At 45.4% G+C, this 12,327-nt stretch overlaps 1 protein-coding gene across 1 annotated transcript in view; it reads right to left on the bottom strand.

The window, feature by feature from the left end:
• Nucleotides 1–447: 447 nt before the first annotated feature.
• The window catches only part of FYN (FYN proto-oncogene, Src family tyrosine kinase), a 72,145-nt gene continuing 60,265 nt past the window's right edge, over nt 448–12,327 (bottom strand). Inside the window, exon 11 of the mRNA XM_007940787.1 lies at nt 448–656. Coding sequence (XP_007938978.1) covers nt 448–656 — 209 coding nt within the window. The remainder of the gene's footprint in view (nt 657–12,327) is intronic.

The raw sequence follows: 12,327 nt of genomic DNA, 5'->3' as shown, positions 1-12,327 counted from the left end.
TTAAAACATGAAAAAAAATTTTATTGTTTTAGACAAAGAGGCCACTTTTGGAAAATAATACTTTTTTTTTTTTTTAGTTGAATCAGGTGAAGACAGTTAAAATCACATAGGATCTGCATTTTTAAAAAAGGAAAGCACTAGGGTCGTTGGCACTGGAGTTAACTATTTACACTAAACAGAGGTTTGGCCTTTTACGTAACATCGATACAATGCATTTTCCAAAGTCTGAGAAATAACAAGGTTCTGTCTTGTATGCTTCACAGAGGAGGTTCAATTTGGGGAAAACTGTCATTAACGAGGGCCGTGGAAGTTCACCAGCTTCAGAGTCACATGCAATCTGATCCTGGACGGTCTTGCCGCTCACTGGGGAGCAGCTGGCTACAGAATTGAAAGCTAATGGGAGGGGTGGGGAGCCAGTTGTACAAGGCCTCTCTGCAGACCCAGGTCTTACAGGTTTTCACCTGGCTGGTACTGGGGCTCTGTTGCGGTAAAGTAGTCTTCCAGGAAGCCCTGCAAGTATTCAAATGTGGGGCGCTCTTCAGGGTCCTTTTTCCAGCAGTGGATCATGAGCTCGTGGAGCGAGATGGGGCAGTCCTGCGGACAGGGCATCCTGTAGCCACGCTCCACCTGCTCCAGCACCTCCCGGTTGTTCATGCCTGCAAAGACATGGGCGGTGAGTGGGCACCTCCTGGCGGCACATGGCCCTGACCAGCTCACACAGAGCTCCCCTCTCTTCTCTTCTGAGCCTGCAGATGGCTACAACATGTTGCAGGCCCTCACCTCACCCAGGACATGAACCTTTCCTTTAGTGGATACCATACCACTCAGAAATGAAAAGAAATGTGCAACTGATACAAACATGCAAAAATGCGATGACGCATCTCAACAGCATTGAAAGTGAAAAAAGCCAGACATAAAAGGCAATGCAGTGTATATGCTTTCATTTATGTGAAATTCTAGAAAAGGCAAGACTGCAGTGATAGAAAGCAGACCAGTGGTTGCCAAGGACCAAGGCAGGGAAGGGAATTGACTGCCTGCAAAGGGACAGGGGGAGAGAACTTCAAGGGGGGATGGAAATGTTCTCTATCGGGGGGGTCTGCAGGCTGTTTCTGAAAAGGGTCAGACAGTAAATATTTTAGGTTTTGTAGACTGCATGTGGTTTCTGCCACATATTTTTTCTTAATTTTTTTTTTTAGTAACCCTTTAAAAATGTACCAGAAAAAAAAAGTCTAGGAACTGGATTTGACCCACATGCTGTCATCTGCCACTCCCTGTTCTTGGTTGTGAATATGGCAGTGGGAAGTTTGTCAAAATTCATTGGTGAGTTTTTGAATTGAATCAACCTGGTGAATTTTACTGCATGTAAACTATACATCAATTGCTGATAAAAAACATGAAAGAAACACATCACAAAAAAAAAAAAAAAAAGGACTGAAAGCCTCACTGGCTGTCCTTTGCATATAGCATCTGTGAGCTCTGTTTGTCAATTTCATCAGTCAGTTTTCCTCATGTCTGGGCTCTTGGTACTCTATTGTTCAAGATCTGCTATCATGCCACCATGGCTAGGCATGGTCTGGCCCAGTGACCCTGCAGTGACCTGAGGGTTAGTGACTTTGACGGGGAGATAGGCTGTCTCTGGCGCCAGTGTTCACTGATGACATCTACCGGGCCATCTATCATCTGAGACCTTCCTGACCCTCTGGAGGAGTAGCCTCATTCTGAAACATCAGGCTGCAGTGTGAACGGAAGACAACTGGGGAGCCTGTTAACCCTTTAAAGAATGTAGCACCTTGCCTGGTGGCCTTGCCGATACAGGAAATACCACACTGACTGTGAGGCAAACTCTCTGACCCTTTTCCCAACCACTGCCAGGCATGAGTCTCTAGTTTTCCCTTCCTTTTGCACCACATCCTGTTCAGCTCTCTCCCCAAGTCCTTGTATGTTTTGGCTGCTCTCTGGCCCCAAGTCTAGAGTATGCAATCCTCTTCAACTACTTACCTGGTAATTTATAAAACCAGGAACCTGATTTCAGGCCATATAAAAACCTAGATTTCTTTGCCTCCTCTGTCAAGTGTATAACCAGCAGAGAATACAGGATGTGCATGTGCTGTTAACTGCTGTGGAATAGGCAATTCACTGTGACCCTAAGCACAGCAGAAGGAAACCCTGTCTGCTCCTGCAATGTCCCCATGATGAGCTGTCGGTTGAACTGTGTGACCCACAGGCTCTTCACTGGCTGATTTTCGGCAGTAGGTTGCCAGGCCTTTTTACCCAGCCTGGAAGCTCTGCTGAAAGCCGTTCAGTATCATAGCAACAGGCACAGCTCTACCACCAGGTGGGGGTAGCTGTAGATGAGGTGGACCAGTTGGAAATGAAACCCGGGAAGGAAAGCATTCTACCACTGAACCACTGCTGTTGTAGCTCCCTTTAAGTCTGCAGAAACTGCCACCCTGACAGACAGAACCTTGTGAGCTTGGCCAGAGGAGCACACCCCTGTTCCCTGGGGTAAAGGACACGTAGACTTGCAGATCTGTTTTGTTGTTACTTTTGGAGCTGAGTGTATCCTGGTTCTTTTGGCTATCAATCACGGCCCTGTCAGTCATATATTTGTCCAAATCCTTTTAGAATGCTTATTTTCTGCCACTATAATTTGAGAAAAAAAATCCATATATTATTTTTCTCTGTGTTGAAGTAGGGGTTCAATTTAATTATCTGAAAATAACCTCAGTCACCCCTTATTTTGGTGACTGGGGATGGGTTGATGCACAGGGATTGCCTGCATCTGCGCAAATGCCTTCTTCAGTTGGGTGTGAGAAGTGAGAAACGTCACTGCTAACTGGCTTATACCCAACTCATTTGGCAAACTCTGAAGCTGGGCAGGGAGCTGGAAGCCAGGGAAGTACTGGAGCCACTGGGGAATGGGAGGCCGACATTCCTGCCATGCTCCGAACAAGCAGGGTGAGCAACAGTCCTCCTTTCCCTCTCCGCAATCCCCAAACCCAACACGCTCTGGAAACCAGCAATTTCTGCAGCTCACTCAGTAGCAAAACTGACGGGAACTGACCTTATTTGGTCACAGATCATGACCTGCTGAACTGATGTGAGGCTATTTACTGTTTTTATCTATTCATATGTATTGCCACAGAAGTACTGATGTGTTTGAACACAGATGGTTGTTCAGACTCTCCTGACATGTTACATAGCATATATAATATATGCTCTATACTGACTTAAAAAAAAAATCTGATTCTGAAGTGCACTTGGTCCCATGGGTCTTGGCTGAGAAGTGCTAGCATGAGTGACGTAGCTCCCATGTGCCAATATACTCAGAAAGTTAGGAAGAGAGAGGAATAATTTATCAGGATTGGGCTTCTCCAAAGTGTTTGCATTGCCACATATTTTAGTAAGGTTCTTGTTTCATAATGTTTCAGAAACTGCATTGCTTGAGCCTGCTGAAGTGTCTGTGCCTTGTCACTGCCCCTACCAGGAGGTCTGTAGGAACCAAGGAAAGACAAACGGAAGGCCTGAACCTCAGGAGGCAGGTAGGACAGGCTCTTCTGGAGGCAGTTGCAACCTCCTAGAAACACGTCCTGAGGTTTTATTTTGGCACTGAGGCTCTCTGCCCAAGACGGTGCTACCCAGTTTAATTAATCATTCTCTTTCCTACCGCTCTACGGAGTGTTATGTCAGTAAACGTTTCATTTCATTAAAAACCAAACTACTCAAATGGAAAGAGTTCTTTTCTTTTCTTTTAAAGATTCTTAATTCATTCTTTACCAATGGAAAGTTTAATTAGCCACTTGGGTCAAGCCTATTTTTCAATGTTCTTCCCAAGCTTGAGACACAGCAGATACAGCAACTCGAACCACAACACACAGCATCTCCTGAGCAGCTGCTTCCTGGGCAGTGGTGGCCAGAGGATGGAGCTCGGCCCACGCCAGGCACTGACAGGCCTGTGCTGTCAGCTGCCATGCACACTCCTGCTCTCTCTCTACCTCTTCTCTGTCCCTCTCTTCCTTGCTCCTCATGCCTTCTTTTCCCCAGGCCTCTCAAAGTATAAGGAGCATTTAGAACAAATTCCATGCACTGGGCCAAGCAGAAACATTACCAGTGCCAGCTTTGCCAGAAAAGTGGAAGTAAGTTATGGATTGACTTGCGTCCCCCCAAAATACATGATGAAGTCTCAACCCTGGCTTTTGTGAATGCGACTGTGTGTGGAAATAGGGTCTCTGAAGATGTTATCAGTTCACATGAGGTCATACTGGAGTAGTGATGTCCTTATTAAAGACAAGAAGAGACAGAGAGTCAGAGGGAGGATGGTCACGTGAACACGGAGGCAGAGACAGAGTTGTGTTGTAGCTAAGCGAAGGACTGCCTGGGGTCAGAAGCTAGGAGGAACAAGAAAGGACCTTCCCCTAGAGCCTTTGCAGAGAGTCTGGCTCTGCTGACACCCTGAATTAGAACTTCTAGACTACAGAAGTGTGGCATAATAAATTTCTGTTCTTATAAGCCACCCAGTTTCTGGTCTTTTCTTATGGCAGCCCTAGGAAACTATGCAACGATATATTTGACTGACAGTGACAATGTGAAGTTTATTGGGACAAGCCATCCATAAGCCAGGGGGCACGGGCTGCACAGGGGACTTGCTACTGTCACAACTTCCCTCTTCAACAATAACTGCAGACTCAAGATATGCTCACTCAGCAAGGCTGAGGCTAGTTTTAAAACAAACGAGTTAAATTAAATGAAGTTAACACATTAAAAGAAGTAGTCTCAGCTACAAGAACTTTGAAAATCATACTTACTTCAAGGTTTTTTTTTTTTTTTTAAGCAAAATGAATTCTCTGTAAACTACTATAAAGGGAGGTTTGGTAGCATAGTGCCTAAGACATGTGACTGCTAACCAGAAGGCTGGCGGTTCAAACTCACCAGCCACTCCTTAGAAGGAAGGTTGGGCAATCTACTTCCGTAATGGTACCACCTCGGAAACCCAAGGAAACTCGCTATGAGTCTGGTCTGACTTGACGGCACATAACAACAACTACTATAAAGATGGGCCCATTTCATTTTTTTTTTCTTTTCAGTTTCATATTTTTGTTATAAAGAAAACTATTATTTTCTATCCTTGAGCCACTCTTTTCCCAGACATTGGCTTTGTCTAAGCACAGGAAAAATATGTGAGCTTGAATGCCAGGGAGGTCAGGAGACAATACGGAGGGACCCAGGGTATGAGGACATAGTCACTGTACTCAGTCGAGGAAGGGACAAGCAGGGGGAGAGTGCCTGGCAACAGTTTTCTTTTCCTTTCTGTTGTAGTGGGGAGAAAGTGAGAGGAGAAACTGGAGGAGAGACAGACACTCTCAGAAAGGATGCATGGGCACCTTTTTGGGAAGGAGGTCACAGACGGTTTGGGCCTCCAGATTTCCTGGTGGGCGTTGCAATAGAGACTATTTTCCACAGGAGGGCTGGTCTCTGCCAGCCAGTGGTGTCTGACTGTGGAAATGCCACACTCACAGTGTGCCCAGGCTCCTTCCCTGGTGGCCTCCCTGTCAGAGGAGCCTCAAGGCTGGGTAGCCGGCAACCCCCAAACCTGCCCATTTCAGTGTGGTCCTCTCCTCCTGTGCCCTCCCAGCCTGTGGGAGCAACCTACTCTCTCACTACAGTGCACGGCACTCCCACAGATACAACTCGGTGGTACTCAGGTCACAAAAACCACAGTAGCTCGGTATGCAGGGTTTGCCCTCTGACTTCTCACATCTTCTGAAGGAGCCTCCTGTCACCCTGAATTGCGGGCTTTCAAGCACAGTCACTGATGGCAGTGTTTTCGGTCAGTGTGCCCCCAAAACTGCAGCTGAGATTCTCCAGCCAAGTGGACTGGACTCACTTCCGCCCATTAGAACCGTGTTATCTTTTCTAAATCATTTTACTGTCTTCCCCTTGGTTTTCAAATTAAGGTCAAGTTTCTGACTCTCACTTTCAAATCCTCACTCTGTACAGCTGCCAGCAACATCCTTCTTGTGTGTGAGTGTGTGTGTGTTTTCTTTTCCCTTCTCTCCTTTTCTTTTAAACTTTCTGATTCCTTTTCTTTGAGCTATCAATGAACTCAGCAAAGCCTCTTCTCTTTTCTTTTAGATTTCTGAGGGGAAACTGCTCGCACTGGTACAGCACTGAGCCAGCCGCCACCTCTTTCTGACTTTGCATCTCAGTCTATCTACCAGTGGGTGACCTCCCTTCCTCTGGTCTTGGTGTCTCCATTTGTCAACAAAATACCTCAACGTTCACTGTGCTTTCAGCCATTTGAAGAAATGTGTTTTATGAAAGAAAAATGTTTGTGTTTTATAGCTTCCCATTGGTGCAGCTTCCCAATATGGATCTCAGTGGGACACAGCTGCACAATCAGAAATTTTAACTGTTATCTGTTCACATTTGCATCTGGATTTGATGATGGGTTTCAGGAACCTTGATTTTTGTGCCATGTGAATTATTAGGCCCTTTAACAATGGGAATGGTGTTCACGTTATCAGACCTCCAGAGTGCTTTTGCAAACCAACCTTTCAAAGAAAACCGTACTGTATTGTGCATGAGGCCTTCCACCAGCAGCTTCCCCCTCGCTTCTCCACGGAAATCCCGTGAAAAGCTCCTTCTGTTTACTGTCCTGTGAGCAGGGCTGCGCTAGCGTGAGGAGGGAGGAGCGGCAAGTGAATGGTGCTTGCTCAGCTAAGCCTGTGCCATCAGAGCTGAGATCAGATTGTCACGTGCTCTCCTTATCTTACGGGGTAACAGCCAGGAGGCTTCAAGTCAGGATTTTGGTCTAGGATCAAAGTGAAGATTTTGGGCAGAGAGAAGCTGATCCAAGAATATAGATGAAAATAAGAGACTTATCTCAGTAACAGTAATTACTAGTTTTATATCTCTTTCCCCATCTTACCAGATAACCTCAGTACAGCTGTTTTTATTAAGTCCCCTATATCAGTAAGTACAGAAATGTCCAAAAAAACCAAACTCACTGCCATCGAGTCAATTCCAACTCATAGCGACCCCCTCTGCATTTCTGATGTGGTAAATCTTTATGGAAGTAGATTGCCCAGTCTTCCTTCTGTGGAGTGGCTGGTGGGTTTAAACCATCAACCTTCTGATTAGCAGCCATATGCCTTAGGCACTATGCCACCAGCATTCCTTTCAGGTACCACAATATACAGAAATTATGTAAAGCTGGTAACAGAGTGTCATAAAGAACTCGTTTGTCCCAGGAAAGGAGAAGTGAATAGAGGGTGAGGTACCGTTAGGAAAGCCATCCGACGACAGAGCTGAGCGTGAAAGAGCAGAGAATGCCAGGCTCGGGACACAACTTCCCTCCCAGCCACCTCTGCCCATCATTCTCCCATCGGCCTCCCTCTCTTCACCAGCCTAACTGGGCCACACTAGCCAAGAGAAACCTTATAGGGGAGGTGACAACATGACCTGTGGGCCTTCTAAGCAGGATTCCCTCTCAGAGGGAACACCATGAGCTGAAAGGAAAAGCCCTGGGGACAGTGGACTGGGGTCAGGAGGAAAGAGGATAATGTATCCTTGGCTAAAATGAGAGGTTTCATTCTGTTCCTCATTCTCCCTTTGGTTGGAAAATCCTAAACTTTCCCACGCTCCCCAAATCTACCCCTTGGTATGCTGGGCACAGCAGGGATCAGAATGCAGGGGACAGTGATGCAGGTGCTGAACACAGAAGAACATACTGTATGTCTGTCTGTGTGTATGTCTGTCTGTCTATATATGTGTATGTATGTATATATGTATGTGGCTCAGCAGAGAGGGAGGAGTTAAAAGAGTAGGGTGGGACTTCTACTTCTCTAAGGAAGGTACCAATGGTGTCATTATTTTCCCTTATCACTTGAAGTCATTATCAAATGGTTAAAGCATTCAGCTGTTAACCAAAAAGTCAGAGGTTCAAACCTAGCAGCTCTCCACATGAGAAAAATGAGGCAGTCTGCTTCCTTAAAAGATTTACAGCCTTGGAAACCCTATGGGCGCAGTTCTACTCTCTACCATAAGATCACTGTGAGTTGGAATTAACTTGAGGGAAGTGGGTTTTAGATGCATTCCAGGAAGTCAAGCAGCTGTTGCTTACTGAAAGACTTGAAAGTGATTCAGATGCATGAATCAAGCGATCTGCTTGAGAGAGTATTCTGCTCTGCTGGATCTTGCCAAATTCACAAAGCAGGTATCAATTAAGAGCCAGGGCATAGAATGACTCTGCCCAGAACATTGCTGGAACATGGTGTCAGAACTGTCCACACGGTCAGTATCCCAGAACAACTTAGAGGGCAGAGGCTGTCTCATGACTGGGAAAAAGAAATCCCCATAGATAGAAGCTTTAACTGTACATGAAGACTGAAGATGATAGAGCAGAAATGAAAAGCTTTGCCAGCTAAGGACCAAATGTAAAACTCTTGTTTCAAAAACTTTATAGGTAGACATCTTCTTTTCCCCACTTCTTCCTTCCCTTTCTTTCTCATGTCTACTATAGGCAGGTGCTGAGCATTGATAATACATGAAAGGCATTTGCTTACTCTCAGAGCACAGAGCCTCTGGGGAACACAGATACATGAACAGGTTCTTCAACAGAGATACACCAGGTGTCACGGGAACAAGCACAAGGGACAACCCAATGGGTCGGGATGTGGGGAAGGCTTCATGCAGACAGTGGTATTTGGGTTGGGCTTTGAAGGTTTCTTCAGCAGATAAGGAGGCGAGAATAGAAACTTGCACGTTCAAGAGGAGACCTTTTGGTGTTTCTGGGGTACAGTGTGAAGGGTAGGGGAACGAAAGGAGATAAATCATAAGTCAGATCATGTCACTCTCCTGCACCAATTCCCTTAGTGACTTCCCACCTAACAGTGAGAATAAAAGCAAAAGTTCTCACAGTGACCTACGAGGGCCCTGGATGATTGGCCTCTGGGAGCCTCTTAGACCTCCTCCTCTGTCTGCTCCAGCCATAATGCATTTCTTCAGGCCTTTCTACTCTGCACTCACCATTCCCTCTGAAGGACGGCTTTTCCCTCATATACCACCTGGCTTGAGCCTCCCTTCCTTCAAGTCTTAGACGTCATCCTCTCCTGATATTCTTGGTTTCTTATCAGCTTTATTTTTCTCCCTACCAGTTACCACCAGCCAACATTCAATATAGTTAGCTTTTTTATCTTTGTTTATTGTCTGCCTCCTCCAAGAAGAACGAAAGTTCTGCCAGGGCAGGTTTTTTTTTTTTTTTTTTTTTTCCTTTTTTCTGTTTGGTCACTGCTGTATCGCCTGTACTTGGAGCAGAACATGGCATACAATAGGTATCTGATAAATATTTGTGGAATGATTGAATCAAAAAAGTTATGAAGGACTCTGTAAAACTAAGGCTTCTGGAGTTTATTCTTAAGGCAAAGGGAAGCCATGGACGTTTTTAACTAGATAAGTGAGATAATCAGGTCTGTGTTTTCTAGGATAGTAACTCTGAGGTAACAGTGACAGAATGGTGTGGGGGGTTTTGGGGAAATACTGGAAACATGAAGTCCCACTAAGGGTCCACTGCATGGACACAGAGAGGAGGAGAAAGATTTTAGAGAAGTGTTAAAGGTAATAGGTTAAAATACACAATCCTGATTTTATACATCAACCTTAGAAAACTGCATTTGCTTAAATGTTTTTCCTCTCCAATCCATTTGTATAAAATCAGTTCTAATGCTGATGCAAAGAATGGTTCAGAACGCTGGCTTACAGAAAGCCAAGCTAGGCTGCTTTGCTAAGCAGGCATTCAGGTCAGGTGGCTGCTAGGGTCCTTATAAAATGGAGCTCATCCTTGGAGCCACCTCTTTGTTACACATCTTAGAAGCAACCTTCTTTGGTAAGGTGATGGGTTTCCTCTTCACCATTTCTTTGTTAATCTCAGCATCCCATTTCAGGTTTTCTCCTTGGGTTTAAAGGCTATCATTCAATTGGAGATTGTCCTTCTTCCCCTTCTTTGTAAATTTCTCTCATAAAACTTGCTAACTAATTAATCAGCTAATCCCATATTTTATTGTCTCCTCATTCTGGTTACAATTTACATAATCCCATCCCAAGCTCTGTCTCTGATTCTTATGTGCGGACCATCTTTCACATAGACCCCATTTACAAGCCACCTCCCCCTTCTCCCGTCTCCGTCCTCACCGACCAGCCCAAGCACCTCTCTTATAGGTGAACGCCCTTCTAAAGTATGAAAGAATTCAGAAAAATACATCATTATATTCTTGAAAAAAGAATTACAGTATTTGAAAATTGGGAGCTCTGGTGGCATAGTACCTAAGGCACTTGACTGCTAACCAGTAGGCTGGTGGTTCAAATCCATCAGCCACTCCTCAGAAGGAAGGTTGGGCAATCTACTTCTGTAGTGATACCACTTCAGAAACCCAAGGAGGGGTTGCTATGAGTTGGGTCTGACTCAACGACAGTGAGTTTTATTTAGTTTTAGTGAGAAATTAGCCACATTTAAATTTAAGAATGGAAATGACGATATAAAGGGATTTGGAATCTGTCCTAGGGTAGTAACAACACGTACTAAGACTCAACTCTGGAGAACTTAGCAGAAGTCTCCTTTGGTACACAATGACTGAACCAGTCACACCAACAAACAGCAAGACTGTGGAGGGGAAGGTCCTTCCCTTCAGTGGCATCTGGATGATGCTTAATGAAATTGTTTGTTCCTTAGGAATGGTTACCCTTCATTAAGGTAACACTCTAACACTCCTATAATTGGAATCCCTCTCTAAAAGCCTCTCCCTCAAGAAGCATTTATTGTCAGAGTCATAAGTCCAATTAAATATGATTACAGCTAAGTTAAAGAACGAAACCAAGAAGCACCCATGGTTGGAAGCAGGACTGGAAACGATTTTCTGAGTAGGGGCAGCGGACCCAGCTCCCTGGCTGGCACTGCTGACCAGCTGGAACCAAGGACCTCTGCGGCAGCACCTGAGCCCCTCATGACCTGCTCTGACCTGCCCTTCCAGCCGCCTCTCCGGGATTCACCTCACATGATCTTTTTCCCTCAGACTCATTTTCATACAGCCCCTTGAACTGGCTGTGTCTTCCAAGGCCTCTGTGCTTTCCCACAGGCTGCCTCATCCTCTGTTGGAAGAAACCATCCTCCGCTTCCAGGTCTGATTTAACTTCCCTGTGCAGCTTCCCAGACATGGCTCCCTTTCTCTGCCACCTCTATGGAAGTGGAGGCAGTTATCACAGCCCACTGCAGATGAGCAGTAGCGCACAGTATATAAATGTGCATGATAAATAGGATTTCGTTCTCACTGCAAATGCTTTTACCATCCTCACAGAGTGGTGTAAACAGTTACTGTGATCAGCTGCTAACTGAAAGGTTAGAGGTTCAGTGGCACCCACAAGTGCCTTGGAAGAAAGGCCTGCCAATCTGCTTCCAACAGCCAGCCAGGAGACACCCTGTGGATGCAGCTCTGCTCTGACACGTGGTGTGGCCGTGAGTCAGAGTCCACTCAATGGCCTCCGGCTTTTGTCATCTTCACAGGGTTCTGGGTGAAAGGTCCCAGATACCTGTTATATGTAGATGCCTGAATTGAGTGCCCCTGACCCCACTATCAGAAGGAAGATTTGGGGTCTATGGTGGACAAATTCAAATAATCCATCCCCTCAGAGGACGATTTCCCCTAATAATAAATACATAACAAAGAAGTCCGATTTCTTCCTAAATGTGATGTATATTTTATCTATTTGACTGTAAACTCCATGAGTGCAGGGACTATATTTATTTATTTGTTCACTGTTCTATCCCCAGCCCCTGAAACACTGTGTAGCTCGTAGCGAGTTCTAATCAGTGTTTGCTGAGGGCAGGGATGCCCTGTATTTATCTCCCAGGTAGACACAGCATCTGGCACAGCTGACACTCACTGCAGCTATGCTGGATGAATGAACCCTGGTCTAAGTTGTAAAGTGAGGCTATTCTCTTGATGCTAAAACTAAATCTGACAAAAGACTCTCCCCTCAGAAACACACACCTGCCTTCCTTCTCTGAAGCCCCTCCACCCCCCAGCCCTTTGTCTTGGCTTCTGTGTGTGACCCTGAGAACAAAAAGCAGCCTTGTATCACTGGAAGGAAAGGCTTTGCAGAAATGCAAAACAACATTAACCTCTTTCCCCCAATTGCCTTTAACACACCGGGTGACTGTAAACCTGGGGGGCTCAGGAAGAAATGAGTTCAAAATGTGGACAATGAAAAAAGAGGTACCTCCACATCTTCAAAGTCCTGAGATGTGCATATTTCCCCTGGAGAAGCAATTCAAAA

The sequence above is a fragment of the Orycteropus afer genome, unplaced genomic scaffold, assembly GCF_000298275.1.
Source record: "Orycteropus afer afer isolate SDZICR_OR568_19922 unplaced genomic scaffold, OryAfe1.0 scaffold00072, whole genome shotgun sequence".
In the NCBI taxonomy this organism is placed as follows: domain Eukaryota; kingdom Metazoa; phylum Chordata; class Mammalia; order Tubulidentata; family Orycteropodidae; genus Orycteropus; species Orycteropus afer.
Note: the sequence above shows the minus strand (reverse complement) of the source record. Positions and strands in the feature narration are given on the sequence as shown.